Raw genomic sequence first — 25,852 nt, 5'->3', positions numbered from 1 at the left:
CCATGCAGGGAGCCCGATGTGGGACTTGATCCCAGACTCCAGGATCACACTCTGGGCCGAAGGCAGGCTCCAAACCATTGAGCCACCCGGGATCCCTGCTTTTATTTTAAAATCAGTATTGTAGGGGCACCTGGGTGGCTCAGTCAGTTAAGCATCTGACTCTTGGTTTTGGCTCAGATTGTGATCTCAGGGTTGTGGGATCGAGCCCTGTATTAGGCTCCATGCTTAGGAGGGAGTCTCCTTGGGATTCTCTCTCCCTCTTTCCCCCTCCCCACCCCTGCTTATGCATGTATGCTCTTTCTCAAATTAATAAATCTTTAAAAAATAAAATCAATATTGTACTTCCCCAAGAGCTTTGTAAAAATTAAGTCATTTTACTTCATTGGAAAATGAGCCTATCACAACAGGCCTTGTGTGTATACTGCAATTACACAAAAAGATTGATGAGCAGCCCATTTCTACATGTGTCATCAGCTTTGTTATGTGCTGTCTTAGATTGCTTGGTTTGTGTCTCTCATGGGTTAGTTGCTAGTCTGGAGGGGGAAATCGATTTGCTAGGATAACACTTATTGCTATGTGGGTGGCAACTACCAGGAAAATAAAAAAAAAATAAATTATAATAGATGGGTAGAGGAATGATCAAAATATCCTCAGAGTTTAGTTAGCGGCAACCACAGTTCATTTCCCTCGGTTCAAAACAGGTGGATTGATAACGTGGCTGGTGGCAGATCTCTGGGACTTAACTAGGAAGCTAGAGTCATAAAGAGCTGCTGAAGAGCCTCATTTCATAAATTGAGGTGGCTCACTGGAAACATTAAACCTCTAAAAATGCAAGTGCTGGAGCATTCTAAACTCATCGCAATCATTTAATTCTTATTTTGTTTTAAGAAAATCAAATTTTAGGTGAAATCATTGAACTGCGTTCCTATATATAATTTCATGTACATGTTAATAATTCACAAATAACCCTATGCTCTACATATTTGAAGTTCAAGAATCTATAGTTCTAATGTAAAGTCTAAAGAAGAAGGAAACAAAATTATATACACAGCATGACCATAACTTTGTGAGATAAAGGGCATATATATAAAAAAAAACTAGGGGAAATAAACCAAAATGCAGTTTTAAGGACAGTGGAATTAAGAGTTTAAGAGTAATCATTTTTCTGGATTTTTCTAAAGTTTTTTTTTAAGAGGTATACCATTTGTAATTGAAACAAAAGTCAACAGAGTCAAGAGCTTGCTGTGTGTAAAGCACTCAGATGCTGATGCTGTAACGAGTAAAAATGTAGTAAAATATGGTTATACTAAAGGACTTTATAATGATGTTGCTTTAGTTTGAGTTTTCTAAAATGTGAAACTATTTAGCTTCAAATAAAAGAGGGGTGGGCACAGGCCCTCAGGGGAAATTCATACCATCCTGTTGGACTTTATGCAAAGCTCACCTACCTCATAGCAGTATTGTTGAACTTTGTGCAAAACTTTGTTGAGGTCTTTGTTGAGTTGCTCCAACTCCAGAACAATCGTTGCATATCTCCGCTGAAATTCAATGCCAATGGGCATGGAATAGGATTTCTATAAGAAAAAAAATAAGTCAGATTTTGAGAAGGATTTTTTTTTGAGAGAGTGAGAGTGAGAACAAGAGAGAGAGTAAGAGAGAGAGCATACAGAAGGGGAAGTGGTAGAGGGAGAATCCTAAACAGACGTCAGCAAGGAGCCCAGCTCAGGGCTTGATCTCACGACCCTGAGAGCATGACCTGTGCTGAAATCAAGAGTTTGATGCTTAAGTGCTGAGCTGCCCAGGTGCCCCTCATAAGGATTTTTTTTTTTCAGCAGGGCACTTTCAATGATCTAACAGATCTGATATGTCCAAAACAAACAGAAGTTTATTAAAATTATCTGTACTCGGGATCCCTGGGTGGCGCAGCGGTTTAGCGCCTGCCTTTGGCCCAGGGCGCGATCCTGGAGACCCAGGATCGAATCCCACGTCGGGCTCCCGGTGCATGGAGCCTGCTTCTCCCTCTGCCTGTGTCTCTGCCTCTCTCTCTCTCTGTGACTATCATAAAAAAAAAAAAAAAAAAAAAAATTATCTGTACTCAAAATAATCTGTACTCAATGTTCTACTTCTTGTGTGTGACAACAGTATTATTGTCATTTAGGAGACATCCTTAGGAGCATCACAATGTCTGCCATTTACTTTTTCCTAAAGGAGATCACTAGAGAAAGAGGTTACATGCAGAAGTGTTGAATCTGCATACTTTTTCCTTACAGGAGTCTTCCAACTTTCTCATAAGCTTGCCATTTTTCAAAACAGAACGTAAAAGCCTGAATATACTCATCTGAAGTAGTCTAGTTATTGAAACTGCATTACTCCCTGCCTGGAATCGACTGCGTGTAGTGTAATGGTTAAGCGCATGGGTGCAAGAATCACAAACGGAGGTTCAACTCCTAACTCTGCCACCTTCTAGCTGTGTGGCCATAAGCAAGCTCCCTAACTTCCTGTGCTCAATTTTCTCATCTGTAAAAAGGGGGTAATGAGAATACCAACCTAAGAGGACAGCACCTGCCCACACAGAGAATGCTCAGTAAGTGTTAACTCTTATCACCATGGCCATCACTCTGATGTGCTTGCCATCAGTAAGTGCGGGCCTTGGTGGACTTTGGTCCCATCACCCCTCCTTGCTCCACAGTGGCTCCAATAAATACACTACCCATCCCACCCCAGTGCAGATGCTGCAACAAGATGCTCCAGTCAGGCCACATGCAGTCACCTCTTCTCCTCCAGAGGGTTTCCCAGAAGCAGCCCCTCCTGTCCCTGGGAGGCACAACCGCTCCATCTGGGCAGCACAGTGAAGGACAGGGAGCGGCCCAGAAGCCACTTACAGGTGGTACACATCACACAATTATAATGGTGTGAGCTGACACAAGCCTCAGCGATCATCCACTCAACCCTGTCATTTGACGGAAGACAAAACGGAGGCGGAAGGAAGCTGATGAGTTGTTTACCAACACACACCGTCAATAATGTGTTGATGATGAAGATGGAGATGGCTAACACGCATATAGGGACTGGAGATCGATGTGTCAGACACTGTTCTAGATGTTTAACGGGATCTCACTGACTTCACAACAAACCCATAGGAAGGGGGCTGTACTTATCCCCGTTTTATATATGGAGGAATCTGAGGCCCATGCATCCCAGTAAGTGGTAAGCATGCAGGATCCCAAGGCAGACTGTGTGGGTCAGAATCCTGCTGGAAGAGCAGGGTAGGGGCACACTCCAGGGCTGACCCTGGAATCACATAAAGGCGTCTGACTCAGTTTACCACTGGTGCCTCCTAAACGGTTTCCCCTTCCTAAGCTTCAGATTTGTTCAGTTAAGCCCACAGTACTATTTGAACAGCCAGTATTATAAAAATATTTTTATCTATCTATCTATCTATCTATCTATCTGTCTATCTATCTATCTATCTATCTATCATCTATCAACAGAGAGAGGCAGAGACATAGGCAGAGGGAGAAGCAGGCTCCATGGAGGAAGCCTGATGTGGGACTCCGTCCTGGAGCCCTGGGATCATGCCCTGAGCCAAAGGCAGATGCTCAACCGTTGAGCCACCCAGGTGTCCCAATGAACAGCCAGTCTTTAATAAAAATGCTAGGATAAAGAGGACACAGTATATTTAACTTCATCTCCTTGGGTTGGCTTGGGGATTTACCCATGACATAGTTTCACCAAACACTTGACCTAGTCCCTTTTTTTTTTATTTTTTAAAGAAGTTTTTCTTTTTTAGATTTTATTTATTTATCCATGAGAGATACAGACAGAAGGCAGAGACATAGGCAGAGAGAGAAGCAGGCTCCTCACAGGGAGCCCGATGTGGGACTTGATCCTGGAACCCTGGGATCACGCCCTGAGCCAAAGGCAGATGCTCAACTGCTGAGCCACCCAGGCATCCCGACCTATTTCCTTCTTTTTTTTTTTCCCCTTCTTAAAGATAAGTATATATTTTGGCAAATTCAGAACTAGTTAATCAAAATCAAAATTATTAAAGGCTCTGTATCTTTTTTCCCCCTAAGATTTATTTATTTCAGAGAGAGAGAGAGAGAGAGAGAGAGAACAAGTGTGGGGGCTAGGGGCAGAGGGAGAGGGGAGTCTCAGACTCTGGAGCATGGAGTCTGACAGGAGGCTTGATTCCATGACCCTGTGATCACAACCTGAACTGAAACCAAGAGTCGGACGCTTAACCAACTGTACCCCCCCAGGTGCCCTAAGGCTCTAAGGCTCCGTATGTTTTTGCACAGAATTCACTACAAGGTGTTAAAGGCCTCGATCCTTAATTTCTGTCTTCAACATATATATGAGGTACTTAAATAAAGACATATGAGGACTATATATATATATCAAAATGTACACAGGGGCGCCTGGCTGGCTCAGCCCATAAAGCATGCGACTCTTGATCTCAAGGTCATGAGTTCAAGCTCCATGTTGTGCCAGTAGCCTAATTAAAAAAAAAAAATTATTTAAATTCAATTAATTAACATATAACATATTATTGGTTTCAGAGGTAGAATTCAGTGATTCATCAGTCTTCTAGAACACCCACTGTTCATTACATCATGTGCCCTCCTTAACGTCCATCCCCCAGTGACCCTGTCCTGTCACCACTCCCCCTTCCAGAGACCCTCAGTTTGTTTCCTATGATTAAAAGTCTCTTATGGTTTGTCTCCCTGATTTCATCTTATTTTTTCCTCTCTTCCCCTAAGATCCTGTTTTGTTTCTTTAACTCCACATTATCAGTGAGATCATAAGATAATTGCCTTTCTCTGACTTACTTTACTTAGTATAATATCCCCTAGTTCCATCCATGTCATTGCAAATGGCAAGATTTTTTTTTTTTTTTGATGGCTTAGTATTCCATTGTGTGTGTGTGTGTGTGTGTGTGTATCACATCTTTATCCATTCATACATTGATGGACATTGAGCTCTTTCCATAGTTTGGCTATGGTGGACATTGCTGCTATAAATATTGGGATGCACATGGCCCTTCAAATCACTGCATCTGTATCTTTGAGGTAAATACCCAGTAGTACAATTGCTGAGTCATAGGGTAGTTCTATTTTCAACTTTTTGAGGAACCTCTGCAATGTTTTCCAGATTGGCTGCACCAGCTTGCATTCCTACCAACAGCAGAAGAGTGTCCCCACTTCTCTGCATTCTTGCCAACACCTGTTGTTTCCTGACTTGTTCATGGTAGCCATTCTGACTGATGTGAGGTGGTATCTCATTGTGGTTTTGATTTGTACTTCCCTGATGCAAGTGATGTTGAGCATTTTTTCATGTGTCTGTTGGCCATTTTCTGTCCTCTTTGAAGAACTGTCTGTTCATGTCTTCTGCCCATTTCTTGACTGGATAATTTGTTCTTTGGGTGTTAAATTTGATAAGTTCTGTATAGATTTTGTATGCTAGTCCTCTGCCCCTCACCTTGCTTGTGCTCTCTCTCTCACTCTCAAATAAATAAAATCTAAAAAAAACCCAAACAAACCCCAAAACCAATGGTTCTTAAAAAGTTAAACACCTTCATGTACCATATGATCTAAGAGAAATGAAATCATCTGTCCATGTAAAGCCTTGCACACAAATGTCCAATTTTCTTTGTAATAGCTAAAAAATGTAAACAATCCAAATGTCCCTCAACAGGTAAATGGATTTTGTGGTACGTCCATATGATGTGGTACTACTGCTCAGCAATAAAAAAGAATTATGGTATGTTGCATGAACTGTGGGACACACAACTAAGTGGATGAATCCAAATCGTTATACCAAATGAAAGATGACAGGCAAAAGGGACACCTGGGTAGCTCAGTGGTTGAGCGTTTGCCTTTGGCTCAGGGTGTGATCCCAGAATCCTGGGATCGAGTCCCACATCAGGCTCCCTGCATGGAACCTGCTTCTCCCTCTGCCTATGTCTCTGCCTCTCCCTCTCTCTCGGTCTCTCATTAACAAAGACATAAATACAATCCTTAAAAAAAAAAGATGACAGGCAAAAAAGCATATATACAGTATGATTCCATTTATGTGCAATTCTACAAAATGTAAACTAATCTGTGATGACAGCAGGCAGATCAGTGGTTGCTGGGAGCCTGGAATAGATGGAGGAATAGATTATAAAGGGCTTGGGGAAATCTGGTGAGGAGGGGAGAAAGCAGAAATACTTGTAATCTAGTCTGTGGTGATGGTTTCATGGGTGTGTATGTGTATATGGACACACACATATATCTGATCAAACCATACATTTTAAAAATATACAGTTTACTGTGCACCAATTATACCTCAACAAAGTTGGGGAAGTCATGGGGAAAATCTACCCATATCAAAAGAACCCTGCTAACCCTTCAGAAGCCCCCATGTGTCACCTTACAAATTTTTCTCTTTTCTCTCCAAAGCAACCGTACTTTGATATCAAACATCATAGTTTGACTTTTGAAATTAATGCAAAATGTAATTATATAGTATATACTTTTCTTCCTCACTTCTTTCAATTAACACTGTGGAATTCATCCACATGGTCGTGTGTATCCATTTAGTTCGTTCATTGTGGTATAGTATTCTTTTGTAGAAATATTCAGTTATTCTACTGGCTCCATTTGTTGTTGGGCAATAGGACTGCATGTAGTTAGTTCTTGGCTAATATGAACAGTGCTGCTAGGACATTTTGTACTCAGGTACCCAACATGTTTAATTTTAGTAGATAGAGCCAAAGAGTTTCCCAAAGTGATGGAATAAGAAAGTTCTGGCTGCTTCACAAATGTTCCAATCTTTGATATTTTAAGTGTTTGAATATTAGCCACTTTTAGAGGGTTTGAGTGATATCTCTTTGTGGTATTAATCTGCATTTTCTCTATTATTAATGAGGCTGGGTACCTTATCACAATTTCTTTGTACATCTGAATATCCTCTTTTTAAAAAGTATCTCTTGGGATCCCTGGGTGGCGCAGCGGTTTGGCGCCTGCCTTTGGCCCAGGGCGCGATCCTGGAGACCCGGGATCGAGTCCCACGTCGGGCTCCCGGTGCATGGAGCCTGCTTCTCTCTCTGCCTATGTGTCTGCCTCTCTCTCTCTCTCTCTCTCTCTCTCTGTATGACTATCATAAATAAATAAAAATTAAAAAAAAATAAAAAAATAAAAAGTATCTCTTTAATTCTCTTTCCTGTTTTCTATTAGGTTGCTTATCTTTTTCTTTTAAGATTTTATTTGTTTATTCATGAGAAACACAGAGGCAGAGACACAGGCAGAGGGAGAAGCAGGCTCCTAATGGGGAGCCTGATGCAGGACTTGATCCTGACACCCTGGGATCACACCCTGAGCCGAAGGCAGTCACCCAACCACTGAGCCACCCAGGCGCCCCTGCCTATCTTTTTCCTATTGACTTACAGTTCTTTATATATTCTAGATGTAAGCTTTCGGTCAATTATATGTGCTGTAAGCATTTCTTTCCATTCTGTGGTTTGCCTTTTATTTTCTTATAGTTGTATTTTTTTCATGAACAGAGGTTCATAATTTCAATATAGTTCAATGTATCAATCTTTTCCTCTATGGTTATTGTGTTCTATACTCTATTGATCTCATTTAAAGACTTCTACCCTAAGGTCCTAATATTCTCCTATATTATCTTCTAGAAGTTTTACATTTTGGCTTTCACATTTAGATCTAAAATACCAATAATTTTTGGGGTTCCTAGGTGGCTCATTCAGAGGGGCATGCAACTCTTGATCTCAAGGTTGTGAGTTTGAACCTCATGTTGGATGTAGACATTACTTTAAAAATATATAATCTTAAAAAAATGTAATACTGGTCATTTTTCAAGTGAGGCAGGGACCCCACCCCTGCTATATTGATACCCAGTTGACTCAGTACCATTATTTCAGTATGCTGCTGAAGCGAGCACAGCACCATTATTTCAAAAACCTTTCTTTCCTCATTACTCTGAAGAACTACTTTTGTCATTGAACAAGTGTCCACACATGTGAATGTCTCTTCCTGGGATCTCTATTCTGTTCCATGGGCTATGTGCCTATGTTGTGCCAGCAGCACACACATGAATGCTCTAGCTTTGTAATAGTACCAATCTCCAGGACAATAAGTCATTCCACCTTGCTCTTCTTTAAGAATACCTTGGGGGCGCCTGGGTGGCTCAGCAGTTGAGCATCTACCTTTGGCTAAGGGCATGATCCTGTGGTCCTGGAATCGAGTTCCGTATCGGGCTCCCTGCATGGAGCCTGCTTCTCCCTCTGCCTATGTCTCTGCCTCTCTCTCTGTGTCTCTCATGAATAAGTAAATTAAAAAAAAAAAAAAAACCTTGGAGATCCTAGCTCTTTGTAGTTCCACATACATTTTAGAATCAGCTTGTCAATTTGCACAAACTTCACACATGCATGTGTATGTGCACAGATGGATTAGGACTCTGAGATTACATTCAATCACCTATAGATAAATTGGGGAAAATGGACACCTTTGCAACACTATGCCTGAAGTCATGAATATATCTTTTTATTTAAGTCTTCTTTAATTTCTTTCAACATTTTAGGTTTTTTTTTTTTTTTTTTTTTTTTTTAGTTTTCTATATAGAAGTTTAATACATGTTAGATTTACATCAAGGTATATATTTATTTTTTCTTTACTTTTTAGAAAAATTTATTTATTTATTTATTCATGAGAGACACAGAGAGAGGCAGAGACGCAGGCAGAGGGAGAAGCAGGCTCCATGCAGGGAACCCAATGCGGAACTTGATCCTGGGACTCCAAGATCAGGCCCTGAGCCAAAGGCAGATGCTCAACCACTGAGCCACCCAGATGTCCCAAGGTATATATTTATTTATTTATATTTTTTAAAAAATATTTTATTTATTCATGAGAGACACAGAGAGAGAGTGAGAGAAGCAGGGACACAGGCAGAGGGAGAAGCAGGCTCCATGCAGGAAGCTGGATGTGGGACTCGATCCCAGGTCTCCAGTATCATACCCTGGGCTGAAGGTGGCACTAAACCGCTGAGCCACCTGGGCTTCCCTGCCCCCAAGGTATATATTTAAATGGTATTTTTGAAATCTCATTTTCTAACTACTTATTACTGATATATGGAAACATAACTGCTTTTTAAAAAAACTAATCTTTAATCTAGCAATTTTGTTAAACTCACTAATTCTAATAATTTATCTGAAGATTCTTTCAGATTTTCTAGGTATACAAATACATCATCAGTGAATAAAACAAATTGGTTTTATTTCTTCCTTTCCAATCTTTATAAATTTTTTGCTTTATTACACTGACTAGAATCTCCACTATACTACTGAATAGCAATTGTGATAGTAGGCTTTCATATCTCATTTTCATTTTTAAAGAGAAAAAAAATGTTTTTAAATAAGCTGTATGCCCAATACGGGACTTGAACTCACAACTCTGAGATCAAGAGTCACATGCTCTACAGTCATGTGTCCCTAAAGAGAAATTTTTTAACACTTCACTAGTAAGTATAACATTTGCTATAAGTAGCCTGGTAAATATTCCCTGTCAGATTAAGGGATCTTTTTTTTTTTTTTTTTTTTTTTAGATTAAGGGATCTTGATCTTAATTATTCCTAGTTTGATAAGAGTATTTATTATTCCACCAGGAAGGGATGCTTAATTATGTAATTTTTTTATTTTTTTTATTTTTTTTTGCAACTACTGAGATGCTCTTGTGGATTCTCTTTACACTCTTAACATGGTAAATCACATTAAAAATTTTCTTATTAGGGCAGCCCCAGTGGCGCAGCGGTTTAGCGCTGCCTGCAACCCAGGGTGTGATCCTGGAGACCCTGAATTGAGTCCCACATCAGGCTCTCTGTATGATGCCTGCTTCTCCCTCTGCCTGTGTCTCTGCCTCTCTCTCTGTGTGTCTCTCATGAATAAATAAAATCTTTAAATTTTTAAAAAAGATTTTTTTTTTAAAAAGATTTTTATTTATTTATTCATGACAAATGAATATGACCAATGTCTCAATAAAGCTGTTATAGGGGCATCTGACTTTTGATTTTTGGCTCAGGTCGTGATCTCAGGGTACTGAGACTGAGCCTCGCATTGGGGTCCCCACTCAGCAGGGAATCTGCTTGTTTTCCTCTTCCTGATCACTCTCTCGAACAAATAAATAAATCTTAAAAAAATAAAAAGCTGTTATAAAAAAAGAAACCTGGCCTTTTAAATATTTACTATAATTGAACATGCTTTCCTACCAATACTCCTATAATCAACCAGTCTGTTTTAGACTGCCACGTACAGGTTGAGCGTAACATACAAAATGGACTCTATTTTGAAGACTGGTTTACTAGTAAGCAGGTTCCTGCAGAGATCCAAATAAAAGACGACTAAAAACATGACAAGGATAATTCTGACAACATATTTTGGGCAAGAAAACCAACTTACAACAGGACAGGACAGAGGAAGAAGCACAGAGGTCTATTACCCAGAGAACCCTAATATGAGATTTTAAACATGGTTAATTGAGACAGAATTCTCGGGGATAGATCCCTCCTCCTCTTGAATTATTACTAATCTCCAGGTATGACAAGACACATTTTCAAGTGAGAAAGTAATTATTAGAGATGATTGGTTTAATATCTGCTTTTATATAGTGCTGAAGCAATTCAAACCTATTTTAATAAATTCCATATGCTCTATTAATCTGTGAACATTCTGTATGTGTATTTTAAGATATTCAAAATAGAAAGGGCATTTTGAAATGAATAAACTCACATTTTCACTGATTTTAATATACTATATAATTTGACTTACAACAGGTTGCTCAAAGCTTTAACTTTCAATAAACTCCATAAAAATTTCTCAGGTGTATGACTGAGAAATTTGTCCTTGTTGGATTATAAAAGTGACTAAACATTTTAATATAAAGTAATTTTTCCCTTTCACTTTACAAATAGAAAGTTTGAACATCTGATTTCATAGTTTGACTACTTTGGTTTTAGTTTGCTTTTCCTGAGTAAAGTATGAGATAAACAAGCTTTCCAAATTTAAAGGAGACTTTATCAGACCAATATTTTATTTATTTTTGTAAATTCCATAAGAAAATAAACTTTGAACAAAATAATATGTCCAGTCCTTTGAGGTGAGAAACAGTAAACTAATCAGGACATTTGGTAAAAATAGAATATAAATTAGTTTTCAGCTTCAAAATCAAATTAAATTAAATTACATATATGTTAGGGCAGAGGCTAGATGGGGATAAGGTAGATAAAATTACTCCTCCTTGTTGCTAAATACACGAGGGGTTAGCCATGTAAACGTTCAGTTAGTTTCATGTCATTAACCTGAAGCTTCATAGAAAAATAAGGAAAAAAGTCATAAGGAATAAATGGAATATATACCCAGAAAACTTATAATTCATAAATCTGAAAGAACTACTGTATTTCTGAAAGTTTTTTAAAATATTAGGTCTCAAGGTATTAAAAAATAAAATCTCACATTATATCTGGAATTCTTCTGCAAAGAAGGAATTAAATTGAATAATTTTTTAAAGATTTTATTTATTTATTCATGAGAGACAGAGAGAGAAAGAGAGAGAAGCAGAGACATAGGCAGAGGGAGAAGTAGGCTCCATGCAGGGAGCCGGATGTGGGACTCGATCTTGGGTCTCCAGGACCACTCCCTGGGCTGAAAGGGGTGCTAAACCACTGAGCCACCTGGGCTGTCCAAATTGAATAATTTGTATTTGTCCCTGAAATACTCCGTAAAATTTCCAATTTATAAGTAATACAGAAAATAGGATGAGTAACAGCTGTGTGAAGATAAGACAGCATTTGGGGGTACCTGGGTGGCTCAGTCTGTTAAACATCTGCCTTCAGCTCAGGTCGTGGTCCCAGGGTCCTGGGATTGAGCCCTGCATCAGGCTCCCTCCCTGCTCAGTGGGGAGTCGGCTTCACCCTCTCCCTCTGCCCCTCTTCCTTCTTATGCTCACTCTAATAAATAAACAAAATCTTAAAAAAAAAGATAGCATTCGATTTTTACCACTCTACAAGGCACTGTACATATATACATCAATATAATAGAACTGGTACAGTCTCTAAAGATACTTGCAACATTTTGTTTACATTCTACAACTAATCCCCAAATCATGTATCATACACCTATTTCCTTTTTTTGATTATTTCACTTAAAAGTATGGTTTGTTACATGTAATACAAAGGAGGTACTTTGAATATAAATCCATCCTGCCCCACCATTTGTTTGTAATAAATACAGGTATCAAAAACATTCCTGAACATACTTCTGATATCACTAGTTACAAGCATCTCTTCAAAAATAACATAATTTGCAATAGTATTCATTTTACCTGCTACTTTAAACAATTTAAATTTCAGCTCTCTCACCAAGTAAACATGTTATTTATGCTTTTCCTCCTTTGGGAAACAAACATTATTCTACAGTAATCTGATACTTCTTGTCTTGTTCTTATCCTGTAAACCTGAATTCCAAGTTTATGTTTAGATTCTTTTTTTCTGTTTGTCAGAGAGAGAGCACGAGCAGGGGGAGCAGCAGGTAGAGAGAGAAGCAGACTCCCCACTGAGCAGGGAGCCTGATGTGGGGCTCCAACCCAGGACCCTGAAATCATGACCTGAGCCAAAGGCAGATACTTCACCAACTGAGCCACTGGAGCGCTTCCAGGTTTGTGTTCAAATGATAGGGCCTTGATAGGAGAAAAAATATCGTGGTACATTTTTCCTCCTGTTGTCTGAAAATATGAGCGTGTGTATTTTGTTTTATATTTTATGTTTTAAAGATTATTTAGTAACCTCCACACCCAATGTGGGGCTCAAACATACGAGCCTGAGATCAAGAGTTGCACACTCTTCTGACTGAGCCAGCCAGGTGTCCTGAGTATGTGTGTCTTAAATATTTTATTACCTAACCAGTTGGAATTATTTTATTAAATGTTGAGTGCTTTGCACTGTAATACTCAGTCAAGGTATTAACATAAGTAGAAGGTTGTTGATTTATGACAACTTGGAGATCTCCTAAAATCAATTGCTGTCTATTTCAACTTTTTTGATGCCTGTGGAAGTTTCATATTTTGTTTCAGTATCATCAGACTTCCTAGTTCAAGTAAGGTTTTTTTAAAGATTTATTTATTCATTCATTCATTCATTCATGATAGACACACACACACACACACACAGAGAGAGAGGCAGAGACACAGGCAGAGGGAGAAGTAGGCTCCACGCCGGGAGCCCAACGCAGGACTCGATCCTGGGACTCCAGGATTGCGCCCTGGGCCAAAGGCAGGCACCAAACCGCTGAGCCACTCAGGGATCCCTTGATTTATTTATTTGTTTATTAATGAGAGACACAGGCAGAGGGAGAAGCAGGCTCCCCACATGAAGCCCGATGCAGAATTCGATCCCGGATCCCAGGAACACGCCCTAAGCCGAAGGCTGACTCTCCACTGCAGAGCCAACCAGGCGTCCTCTTCAAGTAATGTTTTAATGCTACATGAATTTTGCCATTTTGTTAAGTCTGCTATGTTCTGTTAATCTGCCATTAACAGAACATGGGAAATACCCTATCCATATTAAATTTTCCTGCCAATCTAACTAATGGAGGAACTTCTGGATATTTAGATCACTCTGTTAGGCCAAAGTTAGGCATGAGTGACAAGAGGATGGACCTCAGACATCCTGACAGGGAGCAACTGCCCATGGACCACCCCAGTCCACCCATCTCGCAGTTGGTGTGCAGTGACAACATCCTGGCAGAGGAAGAGTTAAGTGCTGTACTTGCAGAAAGTGTTGTACAGAAAGCCACCTGTCCTTATCTGACCTGTACCTCTAGAATAGCAATAATGTGTGGTTTCCTACCAGGTGTAGGCATTTTAAATACAATTGGGTAATTATTATATAATCCAGGCCTGTCACTAGATGTTGTGTCCTTAGGACTCACCCAAAAGAAAAAAATTGATGTAAGCTCAAAACCCCGGAGTTTCAAGGCCTTTGTCTCTGTTGACTGGCCTGCTCCTCCCTTGCAGCATACATTTTTTAAAAAGATTTTATTTATTTATTCAAGATTAAGAGAGAGAGAAAGCATGAACAGGGACAAAGGCAAAAGGGAGGGAGAAGTAGACTTCCTGCTGAGCAGGGAGCCTGATGTGGGGCTTGATCCCAGGACCCCAAGATCATGACCTCAGCTGAAAGGAGATGCTTAATTGCCTGAGCCAGCCAGGCCCCCTGATGTATTTTTTAAAATACATATCAAATTCCTATTCGTTAATATTTTGTTTAGAATTCTTGCATCTATGTTCATGAATGAGGCTGACTACTAATTCTTTTGTAGCATCTTGTTAGGTTTTGATATCAAATTATTCAAGCATTATAAAATGAATTGGAAACTGTTCCTTTTCTTCTGTTCTCTAGAAGAATTTTTTTTTCTTAGATTTTATTTTTTATTTATTTGAGGCAGAGAGAGAGAGAGAGAGAGAAAGCCTGAAAAGGAGCAGAGGGAGACGGTGAGGGAGAAGCAGACTCCCCACTGAGCAGGGAATGGGAAGCAGGGCTTGATCCAAGGACCTGGAGATCATGACCTGAGAGGAAGGCAGACACTTAACTGGCTAAGTCACACAGGTGTCCCACTTCAAATAAGTTTTGAAAAATGGATGTTAAAGATAACTACTTGGCTGAATTCACTTCTTTGGAAGAATTCATCGAGGGTTGTAGTTTCTTTTTGGTCAAGTTTTAAATTACTGACTCATTTATAAGGTAGTGACAGGACTATTCCAATTTAACATTTCTTCTTGTATCCATTTTAACAAGCTGTATTTTTCCAGAAATATGTCCACTTCACCTCAATCTTCAAACATTATTTGCAGAAAGTTCTTTATAATATGTACAGCTTTGGCCATTATAAGATACCATTGACTAGGTGGCTTAAACAGAAGTACATTTTCTCAGTCTGGAGGCTGGACATCCAAGATCAAGATGCTGGCTGGATTGGTTTCTGATGAGAACTTTCTTCCTGGCTCTCTTCACACTGCACAATCAGAAAAATCTCTGTGCCTCTTCCTCTTCTCGTAAGGACACCAGTCCTATTGGCTTAGGACCTCACCCTTATGGCCTCATTTAACCTTAATTACCTCTTTGGAGATTGAAGCTCTACATAAAATCACCTTGGGGGTTAGGGCTTCAACCTATGAATCCTAGAAGGCACAATTCAATGTGTAACACAATATCTTCCTATGATCTTTAGTATCTGTAGGCACTGTAGTAATGTGCCCTCTTTCTTATTTGTATCATTCTTGATTGGCATTTGCAGGATTATCATATTTATTACTTCTTTCAAAGAGCCAATTTTTTACTTTGTGGATCATTCCTATTGTATTTTTTAAAAAGATTTTATTTATTCATGAGAGACACAGAGATAGAGGCAGAAACACCGGCAGAGAGAGAAGCAGGCCCCCCCACCAGGAACCGGGTATGGGATTCAATCCCAGGATCCCGGGATCATGGCCTGAGCCAAAAGCAGATGCTCAACCACTGAGTCACCCAAGTGCCCCAGATCATTCCTATTTTAGATTTGTTTCTATTTCATTACTTTTCTCTCTGGATTTAATTTGTTCTTATTTGCACTTCTTGAGATGTATGCTTGACTTTCTGCTTTTTCCAGTCTTTCTTCAATTCAAACATGTTCTTTTACTCTGAAATAGGCATGGCTGCATCCCAACATTCTGACATGTAATTTTCAATACCATCCAATTAAAAACATTTAATGGAAATTAAGGGAAATTTAAAATTGCATCCTTTAATTTTCAAGCATGAAAGGTTTTTAAAAATCCTTTTTAAAAAGATTTATTGGGATGCCTGGGTGGCTCAGCGGTTGAGTGTCTGCCTTCGACTCAGGACATGATCCCGGGGTTCCGAGATCGAGTCCCATATCAGGCTTCCTGCAAGGAGCCAGCTTCTCTCTCTGCCTATGTTTCTGCCTTCTTTCTGTCTCTCATAAATAAATAAAATCTTTAAAAATAAATAAGATTTATTTTAGAGACAGAGAGAGCATGAACACGTGAGTGTGTGGGGGAAGGGCAGAGGGTGAGAGAATCCTTAAGCAGACTCCTTGCTGAGTACAGAGCTTGATTTAGGACTCAATCCCAGAATATAATCTGGAGAAGTCTAATCATTCTGAAATTTGTTGAAATTTTATTTAGGGCCAGCATACAATTAAATTTTGTAAATATTCTATGTAAGCTTGAAAATAATAGGTATCCAGCAGCTGTTAGGTATGTCAATGTGATCAAGTTTGTTAACTGTGTTTTTGAAATCTATATCCTTACTTGATTTTTTTTTAAAGATTTATTTATTTATTCATGAGAGAGAGAGAGAGAGAGAGAGAGAGAGAGAGAGAGGCCGAGACATAGGCAGAGGGAGAAGGCGGCTCCCTGCAGGAAACCAGGTGTGAACTCGACCTGGATTCTGGGATCGTGCCCCGAGCTGAAGGCAGTGCTAACCCCCCCCCCCTTTTTTTTTTTTAAATTTACTCATGAGAGACACACACACAGAGAGGCAGAGACACAGGCAGAGGGAGAAGCAGGCTCCATGCAGGGAGCCTGATGTGGGACTCGATACCAGGTCTCCAGGATCACATCCTGGGCTGAAGGCAGTGCTAAACCACTGAGCCACCGGGCTGCCCAGACTTTTATTTATTTAATTTTTTAAAAAATATTTATTTATTTATTTATTTATTTATTTATTTATTTATTTATTTATTTATTTATTCATGAAAGACACAGAGAGCAAGGCAGAGACGCAGGCAGAGGGAGAAGCAGGCTCCATGCAGGGAGCCCAATGTAGACTCGATCCCATGACTCCAGGATCACGCCCTGGGCCAAAGGCAGGCGCTAAACCGCTGAGCCACCCAGGGATCCCTGCCCAGACTTTTAAAATAACATTGATTTTTTAAAATTTTTATTAAAACCAGTAGATTTATTTTGATTTTTTTAAAAATAAGTTCTATGCCCAAAATGAGGCTTGAACTCATGACTCCAAGATCAAGAGTCAGTCAGGACCTCCTCATTAGATTTTTTTTTTTTTTGCTACTTGCTTTTAGTTATTAAGAAGACTATGGAAATTGTCCCTTTATATAGTGGTAATGTCTTTTTCCTTTGATTTTTGCCAATTTTTGCTTTATGTATTTGGAAGCCATTATTATGTATAAATAACTTTGAAATTATTTTGAAATCTTTCATTAAGAAGCACACTTCTTTATACCCAATAATATCTGTTGCCCTGAATTTTACTGTCAGATATTACTATAGCTATGAGACCTTCCACTGTTATTTTAAAACTTTGCACTGTATACTTTTCATACATTTAAATTTTTTTATTTTCAGGATCCTTTAATATTAAATGTGTCTCTTACATGCATTATAGAGTTGAGGTTTTACTTTTTATCCAGTTTGGCAATCTTTGCCTTTTATTCAGAAGATTTGGTTCACTTGTATTTAATATTATTACTGATATATTTGGACTTAAATCTACCATCTTACTATTTCCCTTCTATTTGTCCCTGTTTGGTGTCATTCTTTTTTTCTTGCCTTCTTTTTTTAAAGACTGATTGAACATTTTTATTGTTATATTTCCCTACCCACCTCTCCCTGATTAGCTTAGTTGTTATGCATCTTTTATTATTATTTTAAGAGGTACCTCAGAAATTAAAATGTGCATCCTTGATTTATCAAAGTCTATATGTATACCCCCCCATTCTAACCAATAGGCAATTGTTGAGTTTTATTTTTATTTTATATTTTTAAAAGATTTTATTTATTTATTCATGAGAGACCTAGAGAGAGGCAGAGACACAGGCAGTGGGAGGAGAAGCAGGCTCCATTCAAGGAGCCCAATGTGGGACTCGATCCCAGGAATCCGGGATCATGCGCTCAGCCAAAAGCAGACACTCAACTGCTGAGCCATCCAGGTGTCCCAGAGTTGTATTTTAAAATCTTTATGTTTTAAATGCCATAAGGTATGACTTTAAATAGTATCATTTAGATTAATCCACATATTTATCCTTCTTGTTTCTCTTCATTCTCTCTGAAACGTCGTTTTTTTTTTTTTGCTTGAACAAAAATTTTATTATTTCTCTTAGTATAGGTATTCTGTTAACAATTTCTATAATTTTTTTCTGCAAATTGTCCTTATGTTAACTTTACCTTGATGCAATTTTCATTGAGTAGAGAAATCTAGGTTGGTAGCAATTTTGTTTCAGCTCTATGAAGATGTCATTCCATTTTCTGTTCTCTATTATTTCTGTGGAGAAGTGAGATGTCAAATAAATTGTTGCTTGGTACCCATGTGGCTCTGGGTACTTTATTTAAGTAATCTCTGCATCCAATGTGGGGCTTAATCTCATGACCCTATGATCAATAGTCACATGCTCTACTGACTGAGCCAGCCAGGTGCCCCTGGTTCAGGGTACTTTAAATATTTTTCACTTTGTGTTTAGTTTTTAGCAGTTTTACTATCTTGTGCCTTAGAGTTTTTACCTTTTTATTTATTCCATTGAGATTCATAGGGCTTCTTGAATCTGTGGTCTATTATTTATCAGTTTTGGAAAGTTCTCGGTCATTATTGCTTTAAGTATTCTTTCTGTCCCATCATCTCTTCTCCTTTTCTTAATACATTAGATATGTTAGACCTCTCACTATCCCTTATTTCTCTTCTGTATTTTCCATCCATTTTCCTTCTATGTTTTGTTCTGGATATTTTCTTTTTTTTTTTTTAATTATTTATTTATTTATGATAGTCACACACACACAGAGAGAAAGAGAGAGAGAGAGAGAGAGAGAGAGAGAGAGGCAGAGACATAGGCAGAGGGAGAAGCAGGCTCCATGCACCGGGAGCCTGACGTGGGATTCGATCCCGGGTCTCCAGGATCGCGCCCTGGGCCAAAGGCAGGCGCTAAACCGCTGCGCCACCCAGGGATCCCTGTTCTGGATATTTTCTGATATATTTTCAATTATTAGCTCTCTCTTCAACTGTTCCTAATCTGCAGTGATAATACCTCCCAACTGAGTTCTTAATTTTTTTTTTTAAGACTTTATTTATTTATTCATGAGAGACACAGAGAGAGAGGCGGAGACACAGGCAGAGGGAGAAGCAGGCTCCATGCAGGGAGCCTGATGTGGGGCTCGATCCCGGGTCTCCAGGATCACAGCCTGGACTGAAGGCAGCGCTAAACCACCAGGCCACCGGGGCTGCCCTGAGTTCTTAATTTTGATTGCTGTAGCTTATTTCTAGAGCTTTCATTTGGTCCTTTTTCGTGGCTTCCAGTTCTCTTCTAAAATTTTCCATTTCTGGGCGGCCCCGGTGGCACAGCGGTTTAGCGCCGCCTGCAGCCCAGGTATGATCCTGGAGATCTGGGATGGAGTCCCACGTCGGGTTCCCTGCATGGAGCCTGCTTCTCCCTCTGCCTGTGTCTCTGCTTCTCTTTCTCTGTGTCTCAATAAATAAATAAAATATTTAAAAAATAAAAAAAATGAAAAATAATAAAACTTTTCCATTTCTTTAAACCAATTAAGGACTTAAAATCTACGTCTAAAAAATTTCATTATCGGGACGCCTGGGTAGCTCAGCGGTTTAGCACTTGCCTTTGGCCCAGGGCGTGATCCTGGAGACCGCGGATCGAGTACCATGTCGGGCTCCCTGCATGGAGCCTGCTTCTCCTCTGCCTGTGTCTCTGCCTCTCTCTCTCTCTGTGTGTCTCTCATGAATAAATAAAATCTTTAAAATAAATAAAAAATAAAAAATTCCATTATCTAGAACCTGCCAATTGTCTATACTGTCTTTTGTTTTTTGTTAGGGTTATCTTGTTTCCTATTGTGTCTGAGGTTTAAAATTGAGTGTTAGACACTGTATATGAAAAAGTAGGGAATCCCAGGGTGGCTCAGTGGTTTCACGCCTGCCTTTGGCCCAGGGCGCGATCCTGGAGTCCCAGGATCGAGTCCTGTGTCGGGGCTCCAGGCATGGAGTCTGCTTCTCCCTCTGCCTGTGTCTCTGCCTCTCTCTCTCTCATAAATAAATAAAAATAAATCTTAAAAAAAAAGTACAGAAATAATTTGAGGCCTGGTGTAATGATATATTATATTGAGAAGAATATTTACTTCTGGTGGGCTGCTTAAGGGCCTCAAGTTCTATAATCATCTTAATTCCATTTTAAAGATGAGATAATCTAGGACACCAGGGTGGCTCAGCGGTTGAGCATCTGCCTTTGGGTCAGGGCATGATCCCGGGGTCCTGGGATCAAGTCCCACGTCCGGCTTCCTGCATGGAGCCTGGTTCTCCCTCTGCTTGTGTCTCTGCCTCTGTCTCTCATGAATAAATAAATAAAATCTTAAAAAAAAAAAAATAAAGATGAGATAATCTGAAGCTGGGCCAATGTTGCATTTGGAGTGCCAACACAGAGGATGGAAGGTTTGTCAGCTTCCCCTGACCCTTGGTGGTATCTGGACTCTATTTTGTCCCCTCTACCCTTGTACAGCTTTAGGAATGCCACTCAGCTTCTCAGCTACCCTTTCTGGAACTGTGGAAAACCCCTGAAGAAAAAATTGAGGCTAAATACCAGGTTCCCCTTCTGAGTTTACTTCTTTTCCCAGATCCTATCCCTATAATTCTTTAAGATCTAGTTAATGCTCTAGTGCTTTCAAGGAGGTTATTTTTGTATTTAATTCCAGAGGAAGTAGTTGTTTTCAACTATTTGGATAGAAAGGTTAATCCAAATTACCTAGTCTAGCACTACTAGAAGCAGAAGCCTCAAATTTCCCCCAAATACCATATTCAAATTATTTAGAGGAGCAGCTGTTTCCTTCTCTTCCTTTTACCCTGGGTAAATGTCACATTTACCCAGTTCTATCACTAGGATAAAAAAGGGGAATGAGGAAACAGACATTGGATCAATTCCTTTTAAGCACTGCACCTCACTTCTGCATTCCTCCATCATACGTGCAACTGTGGGCCTGGAGCCTCTTTAGGGTTCCAACATGCAAATTCTTAGCCATGGTTTGTGTTTCATCCAATATGAAACATTTTTTAAATCTCGCATACATTGTTAAACAGTCTGCTTTCATTTATTCTATTTATTTCTTCTTGTACATCTTATTTTATGTGGAATTGCAGGGGACAGGAAGAAAACATGTTTTCAGCTTACCACCTTAAACTAAAAGTTTCATTAAATCTTTAAAATGTTCATTTACGGGATGCCTGGGTGGTTCGGTTGGGCATTAGACTCTTGGCACAGGTTGTGATCTCAATGTCCTAGGATTGAGCTCCATGTCAGGTTCCTGGCTCAGCAGGGAGTCTGCTTCACCCTCTTCCCCTCCCCTCATGTGTACTGTCTTTCGAATAAACAAATAAATCTTTTTTTAAAAAGATTTTATTTTTTAAAATTTTTTTTATTTTTTTATTTTTTTAAATTTTTATTTATTAATTTATGATAGTCACACAGAGAGAGAGAGAGAGAGGCAGAGACACAGGCAGAGGGAGAGGCAGGCTCCATGCACCGGGAACCCAACGTGGGATTCGATCCCGGGTCTCCAGAATCGCGCCCTGGGCCAAAGGCAGGCGCTAAACCGCTGCACCACCCAGGGATCCCTAAAAAGATTTTATTTATTTATTCATGAGAGACATGGAAAGAGGCAGAGACATAGGCAGAGGAAGAAGTAGGCTCTCTGTGGGGAGCCTAACATGGGACTCAATCCCTGGACCTTAGGATCACGCCCTAAGCCGAAGGCAAATGCTCAACCACTGAGCCACCCAAGTGCCCCTAAATAAAATCTAAAAAAAAAAAAAACAACACACACACACACACACACACACACACACACACACACACACAAACAGGCCTCTATTCGAAGTAGGTAGCACTAACCAGGCTAAAGCAAGCCCAGCACTTTTAGAAGTGGAACCTAGACACAGGGAAAAGTCCTACCTAGTGCTGTAGAAGTAATATGATTTGATTATGCATAAAGATGGAAGAGATGGGGACGCCATAAATAAATAAAACATTAGGGATCCTTGGGTGGCGCAGCGGTTTGGCGCCTGCCTTTGGCCCAGGGCGCGATCCTGGAGACCCGGGATCGAATCCCACGTCGGGCTCCCGGTGCATGGAGCCTGCTTCTCCCTCTGCCTATGTCTCTGCCCCTCTCTCTCTCTCTCTCTCTCTGTCTCTCTCTGTGACTATCATAAATAAATTTAAAAAAATTAAAAAAAAAAAGCAAATAAATAAAACATTAAAAGAAAAGATGGAAGAGATGGTAAGATGAACAGAAGAGACATAGCGTGGGAGCAATGAAAAGGCATAGAGAAAAAAAAAAAAGGCCTAGAGAAAAGGGTAGAAATAGAACTGCTGGAAATCAAGATAAGAATTAAGAGAGTCCATCCCAAGATAAGTCCTGGGAAGCCTGGGTGGCTTAGTGGCTGAGTGTCTGCATTTGGCTCAGGTCATGATCCTAGGGTTCAGGGATCGAGTCCAACATCAGGGTCCCTGTGGGCAGCCTGCTTCTCCCTCTGCCTATGTCTCTGCCTCTCTATCTCTCATGAATAAATAAATAAAATATTAAAAAAAAAAGAAAAAAGAATTAAGAGTCCAGTAGGAAAGAAGCAAATATATACATTTTTATATTTAGCATGTGTAATTGCAATGCGGTATGGCTAATTTTTTGCTGTCTTTGATAGTCTATTTATCTGTCAATACTGTTTTCATATTGTGCCTAAATGAGTTAAGCTGGGACCAAGAAGTCTATTTCACTTTTTTTTTTAAGCAGGCTCCATACCCAGTATGGAGCCCAATATGGGGCTTGAACTCATCACCTTGAGATCAAGACCTGAGCTGAGATCAAGAATCAGACACTTAACCGACTGAGCCAGCCAGGCGCCCTGCCCCATGAAGCCTGGTTTAGTATCTCTACTACGAAAGAGCAGGATGATCATAGATTGAAATGCCTTTACATCTTGGGTTTTCAGTTTCCAATTCCATAAAAATGGAGGTTCAAATTAGAAAATTCAAAGTCAAGTTCAGATAAAAAGTTCTATCATCTTAAAAGGAGACTATTCCTCTTTCAGCTTGGCATCCCTTGTCCATCTGTCTGCCCACACATGCTAGAGATGACTAATGCTATGATTTCCTAGTCCTTTACTCAAGGCAGATGCTGGTAATGAGCTACAGTGCTTGCCTGGGTCTAGTGACTGAGTTCTCTCTTACTTTCAAACCTCCACATGGCCATTTGCAATTACTTGGAGATGGTACTTGAGATGAAATGTTTGCCATCCTACAAATCCATAAGCAAGTTATGACTTTCAGTACAATTAAAAAACTTTCTTAGTGAACATTTTCTACATTAAAAAAAAAAAACTCTGATAATTCTCTCCTATGACTAAAACTGACTTTCATATTTTTGGACTGACTAGATTAATAGGATATAAAGCACTGTCAAGATAACCTGAATATGCCAACTTACATATTTCCTAATTTATTCTGAATCATTTTTAATAACCTCTGTTAACATGACTTCCTTAGTCAAGACACCCAGTGCTAGGGATTCTACATTCATGCAAACTGTCAAAGAACCCAGCATACCCATTAATCCTATTCAACCGGACAGTCAGTGGCATAATGAGGTCTGGGGTAATGAACTGCATTGCACTGCTAATTTATTTAGCATGTGTTCAGTATAAAAAGAGCTAAAGATAGCAAACGAGGATTTAAAAATAACATTTATCTCAAGGTTTTCTTCCATAAAGTATTTTTAATTTCTTATAGAAGTCCCCACCATTTTAAAAGTTGACAAAGAAAAACAAGAAACATCCTTACCAATTTTTCTGCTTCTGTGTTCATTTCCCTTAATTTTTTGATATGTTCCTTTTTAATCATGAGAATTTTTGATAATTTGGTCTATAGACAAAGAAAAAGAAAAGTTTTGGAATAGAGGCATATAAGTACAACAAACATCAAATTACCAATTTTTCACTAAGGTATTCTGGCAAATTTTAGTGTTTCAAAATAAATAAATATAACACAGGCATTTTTTAAAAAATAAATCTGACTGGCTTCCAGAAAAATATTTTCTTAAAATCCACTGTAACAAGAACATGTCAAAAGGACTAAGGAGTCAACTTGAACAAGCTTTTGCTGGCCCACATAGGACAATTCATTGAACAGTAAGAATAACCAGTGCAGGGTACTCAGGCAGCTCAGTTGGTTCATCATCTGCCTTTGTCTCAGGTCATGATCCCGGGGTCCTTGGATCAAGCCCCACGTTAGGCTCCCTGCTCAGTGGGGAGTCTGTTTCTCCCTTTCCCTCTCCCCCTCCCCCTGCGCTCTCTCTCTCCTCTCTCTCATGTACGTGGGAATCCTATAAATAAATAAATAAATAAATAAATAAATAAATAAATAAATAAATAAATAAATCTTTAAAAAAGACTATTTCAGTTAGCAAACAAAGAAGGAATGACAGAACAAGAACAAGGCCATTTTGCAATCCTAATAAACGACTGGATCTAGGCACTGATAATCAGTGGCAGCTAATTTTATCTAAAAAACAAAATAGCGTGGATCTGTCAGAGCACAAAACCACCTATAAAAGTAGTCCTAATAAAAACAAAAGAACAAAATAAAAACCCCAAATCTAATCAAACTATATCCAGTGAGCAACTTACATGAAATACAAAAGACAAAAAAACATGTTGAATGATACCAGAAGGATTCAGTTAGAAAAATCGACTACTGGACTCTCTGGACAAATAATCCAGTTTCTTCAACAAGTAAGTACTACAGGGAAAAGAGCATCCAAAATGATGGGATCCCTGGGTGGCGCAGCGGTTTGGCGCCTGCCTTTGGCCCAGGGCGCGATCCTGGAGACCCGGGATCGAATCCCACATCAGGCTCCCGGTGCAGGGAGCCTGCTTCTCCCTCTGCCTGTGTCTCTGCCTCTCTCTCTCTCTCTGTGACTATCATAAATAAATAAAAATTAAAAAAAAAAAAACAAAATGTTAAGAGACAAGTATTTGAATTTGAATGCTGACTTGACAACTGATTAAAGCAATTCTGGAAAAAAAAAAAAAGCAATTCTGTTAACTTTTTAGCTATAATAATGATATTATAGTTATGTTTCTTTTCCTTTTTTTTTTTTCTTTAAGTAATCTCTACACCCAGTGTGAGGCTCGAACTCATAACCTGGAGATTAAGAGCTGCATGTTCCTACAGCTGAGCCAGCCAGATATCCTTTACTTATGTTTCTGCCAGGTATCCTTTAGTTAGGTTTCTTTAATTAAAAAAAAAAAAAAGCCCTTATTTCTTAGAGACACATAATAAAATATTTACATATAAATGATATGTCTGGTATTTGTTTCCAAATAATGCAAAAGTGAAAAGGTATGTGGAAGTACAAATGAAACAGGACCAGCCAGGAGTTGCTGAGAACCATCTAGCCTGATGGGTACACAGTGGAGAGGGAACAACTGTCTGCTTTTTTTTCTTAATGAAAAAATATATTTTTGGGACACCTGGATGGCTCAGTGGTTGAGTGTCATCCCTGGGTCCCGGGATCGAGTCCCACACATCAGGCTTCCTGCACGGAGCTTGCTTCTCCTTCTGCCTATGTCTCTGCCTCTTTCTCTGTGTCTCTCATGAATAAATAAATAAAACCTTTCTTAAAAGAGTTATTTATTTATTTATTCATTTATGGAGGGGGGGGAGAACACGAGTGGGGTGAGAGGCAGAAGGAGCAGACTCCCCGGTGAGCAGGGAGCCCAACATGGCGCTTGATCTCAGGACCCC

The 25,852-nt window shown here is 39.4% G+C and overlaps 1 protein-coding gene across 4 annotated transcripts in view; it reads right to left on the bottom strand.

Annotated features, from left to right (window-relative positions):
- Positions 1-25,852, bottom strand: part of LIN9 (lin-9 DREAM MuvB core complex component) — a 79,224-nt gene that overhangs the window by 4,659 nt on the left and 48,713 nt on the right. For 3 of the 4 annotated variants that reach the window (XM_038542814.1, XM_038542816.1, XM_038542817.1), the window contains 2 exons: positions 23,888-23,968; positions 1,449-1,574 (listed from right to left, as the gene is read on the bottom strand). In XM_038542814.1, coding sequence (XP_038398742.1) covers positions 1,449-1,574; positions 23,888-23,968 — 207 coding nt within the window. The remainder of the gene's footprint in view (positions 1-1,448; positions 1,575-23,887; positions 23,969-25,852) is intronic. The other variant, XM_038542815.1, reaches the window with a different exon arrangement.

Source organism: Canis lupus, chromosome 7 (genome assembly GCF_011100685.1).
Source record: "Canis lupus familiaris isolate Mischka breed German Shepherd chromosome 7, alternate assembly UU_Cfam_GSD_1.0, whole genome shotgun sequence".
NCBI classification, from domain to species: Eukaryota; Metazoa; Chordata; class Mammalia; order Carnivora; family Canidae; genus Canis; species Canis lupus.
The sequence above is the reverse complement of the archived record's forward strand: the minus strand, read 5'-3'. Positions and strand labels throughout refer to the sequence as shown.